Source organism: Tupaia chinensis, unplaced genomic scaffold (genome assembly GCF_000334495.1).
Source record: "Tupaia chinensis unplaced genomic scaffold, TupChi_1.0 Scaffold000286_1, whole genome shotgun sequence".
NCBI lineage: Eukaryota > Metazoa > Chordata > Mammalia > Scandentia > Tupaiidae > Tupaia > Tupaia belangeri.
This window is the reverse complement of record NW_006159770.1, coordinates 84463-94141: the sequence shown is the minus strand read 5'-3', so window position 1 is coordinate 94141 and position 9679 is coordinate 84463. Positions and strand designations below refer to the sequence as shown.

The 9679-nt window shown below is 48.5% G+C and overlaps 1 protein-coding gene across 1 annotated transcript in view; it reads right to left on the bottom strand.

The window, feature by feature from the left end:
- The window catches only part of LOC102474665 (uncharacterized), a 92004-nt gene that overhangs the window by 32809 nt on the left and 49516 nt on the right, over window positions 1-9679 (bottom strand). Inside the window, exons 17-22 of the mRNA XM_027772578.1 lie at window positions 7942-8091; window positions 7530-7582; window positions 7311-7442; window positions 5549-5683; window positions 2413-2431; window positions 1801-1944 (exon numbers count right to left, since the gene is read on the bottom strand). Of these exons, the coding sequence (XP_027628379.1) occupies window positions 1801-1944; window positions 2413-2431; window positions 5549-5683; window positions 7311-7442; window positions 7530-7582; window positions 7942-8091 (633 nt within the window). The remainder of the gene's footprint in view (window positions 1-1800; window positions 1945-2412; window positions 2432-5548; window positions 5684-7310; window positions 7443-7529; window positions 7583-7941; window positions 8092-9679) is intronic.

Here is a 9679-nt window from a genome sequence, read left to right as displayed (position 1 = left end):
TATATATATATATGAAACTAGAAATGGAAAATTATTGATGATAACAGGTATGATTAAGCCACTATCCAGTATATTCTCGATAGGAAATCACATTTTGTATGCTGTGATGATGCTCAGTGAATGAATGTAAATTAATTACCTAAAATTTAAATTAAAAAAGAAGATGCACCATTTTAATCATATTTGTAAACATTACTTTAGTGGCATTAAATTAATGCCACTTCACCATACTGTGGATTCTCACTACTATTTCCAAATAGAAACTCTATAACCATTAAGCAACACCTTGTCACTCTACCTTCCCCAGCCTCTGTTAACTTCTAATTTACCTATGAATTTGATTACTGTAAGGTACCTCATATAAGAAGAAACATACTATATTTTCCTTTTCTGTTTGGCTTATTTCCTTAACATAATGTCTTCAAGGTTCATCCCTGTTGTAACATTTGCTAGAACTTCTTACTTTTTTATGTTGGACTAATATTCCATTGTATGGACATACCACATTTTGATTTATCCATTCATCTTAAATGAATATTTGGGTTGGTTCTGCCTTTTGACTACTGTGAATAATGCTGCTATGAACATTGGTGTATAAATATCTGAGTTCCTGTTTTCAAATCCTTTGGTGATATACACAGGAGTGGAATTGCTAAATCATACAGTAATTCTGTTTAGCCTTTTGTTTTTCCCTCTTTTGTGCATTTATTTTTTTCATTGGGGTGAGATTCATGTGAAATCAGCCATTTCAAAGTGTGGGATTCGGTAGCATCTGGAACGTTCACATTACTCTGCAGCCGTCACCTCTGTCTAGGTCTGCGTGCAGCATCCCAGAAGGGACCCCATGCCCATTAAGCTCTCACTACCCACGCCCTTCTTCCCCTGGCCCTGGATACTACTAATATGTTGTCAAGTTTGTTTGGCATCTTGTTCCCATGGTAATCTGTACCAAAGCCCCGTGCAGCTCTCCACTCTAAAATGAGGGAGCAGAAGCTTGGAGAAACCAGGTCAATTGTTCAAAATCACAAACTGAAGACTAGCCGTGCCTGTTTTAAAAACTGGGAAATCTCATTCCATATTCTGAGCTCTCTCCACTGCAAATGGGTTGCAAACCCCTGGAGCAGCTGGAGATGGCAATGGGGGAGAAACTAACACAACCGTCTGATAAATGTAATGATTAGCTCTGTGAGACGGGCCAGAAGATGGAGACGGGGACCTGGAAACCGACGGCTTCAGGAGGATTTCAGACAGACAGGAATGTACACAGGTTTTGAGCAGCAAGAAGATGCTTGTTAACTTCGTGGCATGGACTCACCCGTTCTGCCTAACCTTGAGAAAATTATTTTGCATCTTGAAGACTATTTCTTTTTTCAATTTGCAGGAGGTTGCTTGTGCTTACCAGAGAAAGAAAGGCCCCTCCAATGGAGCATGACCATGTAACAATACCTTTTCTTCCACTTCTCCACGTGTTGGGATTTGGGGCACACGCACCCAGCATGTTTATGTTTTCTTTTAAAAATTATTTATTTTATTTTATTAATTATTATTTTATTTGACCAGAGAGACAGAGAGAGAGAGGGAGAAAGGGAAAGTGAGAAAGCAAGCTGCCAAGTCCGGGACTCAAACTGGGTCAGCCATGTGGAGAATCAGTGTCTTAACCGCCCACCTGCTCCCCCTTCCCCCCCTCCCTGCTTCGGCATGTTTTTAAGCTGCTGGAGCTGGGACTTGAATCTCAGTGGACCATGTGGGGTCCTTAACCACGGGGCGGCCTGCCATTCGTATTTTAAAGGCACAAGTCACCTAGGCCAGTCTTTAGAAGGAGCTGGAAGGGAGAGGGCATGAGTGGGTGTGGAGTCTGCGCTGAGCAGGAGGCCGGGCAGTAGCTGTGGTGGAAGGACCACGGTGTGCGTAGCCGCAGCCGCCCTGTAGCTCGTGTGTGCCGTGCTGCAGCTCAGGGCTGGCGCAGGCGGAGACACACAGAACATCCAGGCGGGCTGGACTAAGGCAGCCTCCCTTTAAATGAAGCAAAGTGGAGGAATTAGGCCGTAAAACAAAAATATTTACACAGGAAAAGATGCAGGCCAAGGTATGACTCCTCACTCCTGCAGCTGTGAGCATTCAGCAAAACATAGTCCTCAAAACCAAACCAAACCAAACCAACAAAACCAAACAAAACAGACATGATCCGCAAGGACAAGCAGCCCAGTCATGGCAAAGGCTGGTCTTACCGCAGTGAGGTGAGGGGTCTGGAGGGCCCAGAATGAGATAGAAACGGTATCGGGAAACTGTAGAGACGGCTAGACTGGGAATAAAATCGGAACCTTCTGGGCCTCAGAACCTCCCCCTATTCCTTCTGCTCCGGAGCTGCCAGGAGGGCCGTGGGGCCTGGAGAAGGTTTAGGGGAACACTCACCTTCCTGCGTCTGAATCTTCTGGCCAAGACAGAGCACTAGAAAAGAGAGAGTCATAAAAAAAGAGTTCTCAGGACCAGCAGTTAGCGTAATGGCTATGTTGCTGGACTCCCATGTAGTCGACCACAGTTTGAGTCCCGGACCCGGGGGCTTAAACTCACACCGGGTGCGTGTGCACGCGTGTCCAAGATCCTGAGAGGAGAATGGAGGAGAAGGGACTGCGGCGTGGCCATCCCCCCTGGGGGGTGATTTCTTGCTGCTTTCTGTCTCTCTGTCTCTCTCAGTCTTTCTGGCAAATGTATGTGCCCTATAGCAAAAAAAAAAAAAAAGAGAGAGAGAGAGAGAGAGAGAGAGAGAGAAAGAAAAGAAGAAAAAAAAAGAAGAAGAAAGAAAACAACAACAACAAAAAAACGAGTTCTCCAGTTTCCCACCTCGAGTACAAATAGCCACACCTAATCACATACAGAGTGAAGCCCGTGACTTGGTGGTTAAAGGAGCCAGGACCCACGTGACTGACTGCAGTTCGAATCTCAGCCCCTAGTGATATGAGAAGCGCAGCGGTGTGAGCGTGGGCACGCGGGCCCCAAACCCTGACAAGAAGGAGAAGTGCAGGAACGTTTGCACGCGGTGGCCTCCTGGAGCGGCGCTTTTTCTCTCCTCTCCCTCTGTCTCTCTCTCTGGCAAGCACATACACCCTCTGGCAAAAACAAACATAAAACACCACCGCCTAACAAACAAACAACAACATATCCTTCAGTTTTCAGCCCCTAAGTCTCTCTTACAAAGGAACCCTGGAGCCATCCTAAATCTCACACAGCACTTCACGGGTTAAACAGAGAACACGGAGCCCTGCGAAGGAGCTTGGGCTCAGGCGGACACGAAGCTATAGATCGCTAAGCACCGGCTACCTTCCCACTGCGATCAGAACCTCCTTAGAAGCCGCCGGAATCATGTGGTCCTCATGTCAGGAGAGACTCTGACTACTCGGGGATTTCTCCAGCTTCCCCTCTGACCCACCTGCGTTTCAGGACTCACCAAGACAGAGAAGGGTGGTCTCTTTAGGGGCCATGGCGCTGCCACAGCCTCAGCCTGGTTAGCCTCTTACTGTGCATTGACGGAATGACAGGTTTTCACAAGATAATAAGGTCTGCAGGAAACGGAGGTTGGACTTCCTCGTCAGAGAATTTCACCACCGATTGCCCCATAGGGAAGAGGAACGATTTCTTCCCGAAGTTAGTTCTAGCTGGGTCTTGGATGGGATCCAAGAGAGAGCCTGAATTCCTGTTTCTGTTTAAGATAATGAATGTTCTCAAAAGTGTCTAATGGTGCTCAAATCCATCTCTGACTCAGACACTACATTCCAATGGGAGGCCTGGGCAGAATATAAGGTGGGTGTTGTATACACCGTACAGGCCAAAATTTTCTTCATTGGACCATCTGAAAAGAAAAAAAAAAGCCATGTGGCTCTTATCATTTGGATAATGTTTTGTCCCCCAGAAATTCGCTTTGGAACTTGGTCCCCTGTCCACCTGCAGAAAAGTGAAACTGAAGCCCCATCACTCACCATTAACAAAAATCAACTCAAAATGGATCAAAGATCTAAACATAAAATCTCAAACTATCAAACTATTGGTGGAAAACACAGGAGAAACTCTTGGAGACAGTGGCATTGGCAAAGACGTCTTAAATAAAATTCCCAAAGTGCAGACAATAATCGAAGAAATATACAAGGGTGATTACATCAGATTAAAAAGCTTCTGCACAGCAAAAGAAATAATAATTAGAGTGAAGAGACCGCCCTCGGAATAGGAGAGTATCTTTGCAAACTGTGCTTCAGATAAGGGACTGATAACCAGAATACACAGGGGCTCAAGCAGCTCACCTGAAAAAAAAATCAACCTGGGGACCAGCACATGGTGTAACAGTTATGTCACTGGATTCCCACATGGCTGACCACAGTTTGAGTCTCAGATCCGGCGGTTTGAAACTCACACCAGGCGTGTGTACAAAATCCCAAGAGGAGAATGGAGGAGAAGGGATTGCGGCCTGGCCATCCCTCGTAGGGGTGATTTCTCGCTTTCTGTCTCTATATTTCTTTCTTAATAAATCACCCAGTGTTGGGTATTTCTGTTAGCAACATAAAAATGAACTAAGAAATTGACGCCTGTTTTAAATCTTTGTTATTTCTGGGATTCACGGTCTGAGCACTTTTACTTGGGCTTGATGAGGTATGCAGTATACTCTACACTTGGGATTATCTCCAAGCTAGGATGTAGAGAAATTCTCTCTGAAGCTATTCATCCTCTCTGAAAATCTCTTATTTTATTTTGGTTGTAAACTCCTGGCTATCACTAACTCTTCAAGTATGGGAAGTCAAAAATTCCAAATCAAACATTCTGTTAACTATTTCATTTTCACTGTAATGCATCAGCAGTCCTGACTTCCAACAAACTATTTTGAAGTGCTGAGCCTTTTTTATATTTTATGGAGAGAAGTAACTGCAGTCTTGCTAAGAGTCAGATACACAGGGCCTGCTTGTAGTGTGGTTGTTACGGTGGCTGGATCACACATGGCCAACTGTGTGGTTCAAGTCTCAGACTGGGGATTTTAAAAACAGGTGCATGTATGTGCATGCCCAAAATCATGAGAGGAGAATGGAGAAGGAATTGTAGTATGGCCAGTCTCCGAGGGATGTTTTCTCACTTTTCCTCTCTCTTTCTCTGTCTCTCTCCAGTGAGGGCACGAGCCCTACAGAAAAAAAGAGAGCGGTAGAGTAGAGAGAGTCAGGCACATTAATGGGCTGATTTCAGCACCATCTTTGTATCATGAGAGATTCTTCTGCAAACTCCAACATTTATCAATACAATGTGGGGGAAAGAGCTGGCCCAGTCGTCTGCTGATTAAAACCGCCAGATCCCACACGGCTGGCCATGCAGTTTGAATCCCAGCCCCATCAGCCTGAAAAAGATGCCAGTCATGCGTGCATCTGTGCCCACAATCCTAACAGGGTGGAGAAGGGGAGGAGAACGGATGCTGGTGTGTTAGACAGTAAGAATCAAGATGTCTGTGGGTCCTCGCCTATGCTGGCATTTCAGAGTAAAAGAAGATTTTCCTCAAAGTGGCCTAACTGGTAGTTACCTGGTGGTTGGGAGGTCCCATCCTCCTTGCGGAGGGCGACTTGGCAAATCCAAGCTTCCAGTGGAAATGAAGACCCACAGCACTCACGGAACAATGGTACTCAGCTGCATCTGTGTGAATGATTTGTCTGAACACCTAGGGAGGAGCGAGCTTTTGCTCTGAGGAAGAGAAAGGGGAGTTGCTCCTCTTCCCACTGACCTCAGAGAAGGAGAAGGAGGGAACCAGCAGTTAGCATAATGGCTATGTCGCTGGACTCCCACGTAGTCGACCGCGGTTCGCGTCCCGGACTCGGTGGCTTAAAACTCACGCCGGGCGCGTGTGCGTGCGTGCCCAAGATCCCGAGAGGAGAATGGAGGAGAAGGGATTGCGGCATGACCATCCCCCCTGGGGGGTGATTTCTCGCTTTCTGTCTCTCTGTCTCTCTCTGTCTGTCTGGCGAGCGCACGTGCCCTACAGTGAAAATCTCTCCAAAAAAAGAGAAGGAGAAGGAGAGAGTGGCCAGTGAGGGCCTTTTCCCTCTGCAGTTTCAAAGGCAACTAGTCCCAAGTAGAGGGTATTTGGCACTTGGTGGTATGCTGAGGCGCATTCCATCTTATTGTGAGCATCACACGTCTTCTTCAAAATAAAGATGAGACTCGGAGTTTTGAGAAATGTTGAAGACATTTTTATTCAGATATTTCAACATGTAAAATATTTTATATCAAAGAATAAATGGAAGTGTAGTTAAGATATATACAAGTTAAGATATATACACACATCCCTCTATATACATGTGTATGTGCATTTACATACATGCAAATTCCTCTGACACACATGTGCAGTGTACTTATGTGTATGTATGTGCATGTATATGTCACTCCCTATCAGAGTCTAATGGCGATGACTGCGATCTTGTCTCGGGATATGTCACAAGTTTCGTGAATGCATGGCGCACTGGCCGTGATTATATTGAGTCGGTGACTGAACGAGCTTTTCTCAACCTCTGTACATGGTATTTGGAGTCAGATTGTGACCCTCTGTCGTGGGGGAGAGGTGCTGACCTGTGCACTGGGGGATTCTGAGCAGCATCCCTGACCTCTACCCATTGGATGCCAGCACAGTCCCCTCCCCCAAGCAATGACATCCGAAAATGCCTAAACACTTACCCCCAGGCCTCCAGCTCTTTAGGATCTTGGGTACATGTGCCAGCATGTTTTCAGGCTGATCTGGGGATCAGAACCCATAGGTCAGTGGTGTGCCTTCAGCTCTGGGTTTAATATGCTACTGACCATGCCTGCAGGCTGGGACCTGTGACTTGCAAAAAAAAACCTTTGAAACATAGCACCAGGGAAGATGGACTATGTGTCTAAGCCTGATGTTAAGAGGAACCTCTCGTGTGCACGGAATGGCGAGTCGATCAGTGTAGTAGAGACTCCAGGTAGGATGAAGAAATACAGCCAGTTAGACTGCAGAGGTGAGGTCAGCAGGGATCAAGTGAAATGGGGAATTGTGGGATAAACAAAGGAGTGTAGTTTCCCTCCAGGAGGCAACGGGGATCGACGGTGCTTGCAAGGGAGAGAGAGCTACGTTGAGATTCATGTTGCGATGAAGAGGGGTGGCCCTCAAGACGAACTCCTGTGTTTTCGGATTCCAGATGTCATTACGTTGGCACTGTCAAACTGGGTGTGAGAAGAAACTGTGGCCTCCAGGAAAGACCTTCTAGAGGTCTCTGTGTGTGCTCATGGGGCGGGAGCCAAGCCTGGATCTTGGCTTAGAATCTTGCAAGTTCCATGTACACAGTGGTAACTGCTGCGGGTTCCTTGGGCCTCTGGGAAGTCGGAGCGATGATGTTCTGTGCAAAAGCCGAGTGATCCGGCTGCGCGTACGTCACCTCCCCTGGCTCTCCTTCCGGGTCCTGGAGAGAGGGCAATGGTGAGTGAGGGTGTGGCACGCATTCTGGGACTTGGAGGGAGGGAGTGAGACCGCGCCGGGGAGGACCTACCTCCCCCCTGGCTGTTCTGCCCACTCCAGGCTCGTGGTCCACGCCAGCAGCACCTGTAGGGGATGGAAGTCACACACACCTGGGCGGGCACTTCTGCGTCTTCATTTCACATACAGACGCCCAGGCACAGAGAGGCAGTGGCTGCCCGAGGTTATGCAGAGGAGACGTCGAAATTCTACTTTTCGGAGTTTAAGGACTCATTTCATTAATAGCTCCCAATCCCAAGCCATTGATCCTCTAACTTCCTCCCTTACACAGAACCGTCTCCTGGTATCGGTGGGAAGCTCTGGAGAACTAGGCGATGGTAGGACCTGACAGTGCCAGAGTGCTGGCCTTCTCCCTGGGAGGCTGTAGGCCGTGGCTCCTGCTGTGGGCCAGGCATGCCTACATGTGAGACGTGCACACGGCATACTCCCAGCCAGCCCCTCGCACCGCCGGGCGACACCGTCTTCTCCTTGACACTCACTCTGTTTAGCAGTGCACCAGCGATGGATGAAGAGGGAGAGAAGGAGGGCGAGGATGGTAATGGTCACTGCGGGCCCGATCAGAACACGCAAGTTACCTGGAGGGAGATGCGTCTGGTAAGATGTGAGCCACAGCTGTTTTATGGACTGCTTCCTGTCCACGGACTTCCAGGTCACCACGCACGACAGAGCTTTAGGACAGGGCCCTCCAAGGCTGGAGACTCAGCTCTTCCCCTCTTTCTCACTTACAGTCCTGAGAAACGCCGTGGAAGGTTCTGGGAGGTCAGCGGGGGCTGTCCACAGCACCCCAGGGTCAGTCGCTGTCCTTCCTAGAACAGCATGTTCTACAGCACTGTAACCCAGCGAGCCCTACTTTCCCGCGTGTGAAACACAGGGCTGGCTGCTTTTGGTCCCCTTCACTGCAGTGCAAACAGAGGGACTCCGTCTTCCCTGAGCTTCGGGGGACCAGCTCACCATAAAACCTCGGCTTCTGTTTTTCCTTCCTGCTTATCCATAAGCAGCAAACATGCTTCACGTAACTCGCTTTGTCTCACCAGGTACAAGCAAGTGATAGCAACTGGCACAACCGCAGGTACAGCCCTCCCCGGCAAAGGCCCGCGTGTATGGTAATTTGCTTCATAAAATCCACATGCACATCGCCCCTGAGTCAAACAAATGAAGTTCTTCAATAAAGGGAGAACAGAGTGAAATCGAGGTTGAAGGCAGTGAGGCGGAGTTGTATGTCAGACAGTGAGGAGGTGATAACGAGCCGGGGAGCCGGCTGCACATGCAGTGCGCTGTGTCTGTGGTCTCAGGGCAGACCCTAGGCTGGCGGGCTGGCGCTGAGTGTGAGAACACAGCCCCTCCGCAGCTGTCGCGCACGTGCAGCAGCTTCTGTGGCGCCCACTCCCTGAACCAGTAGGTCCTTCTGTGGGTTTACAAGGCTGATCGAGGTGATCATGCTCGCTCTAGTTTCAGAGTTCAAAGCCTGAACCCACTCAAAAGAATATTGGTGCTAGCCATCCAGGGCTCTATCTGTGACTGCAAGTGGGAGTGTGGTGGAGGTTTGGGGCAAGGGGAACCAAGAGGGGCAAGTTTTACGTCCACAGGAATTTCTTATTTCCAGACCCGTGCTGATGGGGAGGGGAGCGTTCACGTTTGCAGTCTGACCTCATCCTCACATGAAGTCTAAATGGGGGCAGGCTTTAGCTCAGTTTTATTGTGAATAAAACAGAGGATTGAAGAGGCACTCATACAGAGGTAGAACAGCGAAGTCTGAATCCACGCCCTTGCCGTTCTGGTGGTTGCTCACGGTATACTGTGTGTGCTTTCCTCTGCACCTCCCGCACTTTTTAATTCCCTCCTGCCAAGTATGAATTTAGATTCAGTGAGAAGTCTCAGAAAGAAACTAGTAAAGACCAACCAAGTAGGAAAAATCAGACCCGGCAGAACCCCCTCCTAATGACCCTACCCTGAGAACATAGCGCACACCCACCTGCTTCATTCATTCGGCGTCGAAGTCGGGACTGCCTCTCACTAGGAGGGTGGCGCTCACCTTCCACGGTCTCCTGCCCTTTGGCTGTGCACCTGGCAGGGCCTTATTCCATGTCAGCCACTGTCAGTCACACGTGCACCCGAGTGCGCCCTGCAGTGGTTTCCAACAGCAGCGAACATAGAGCGCACACT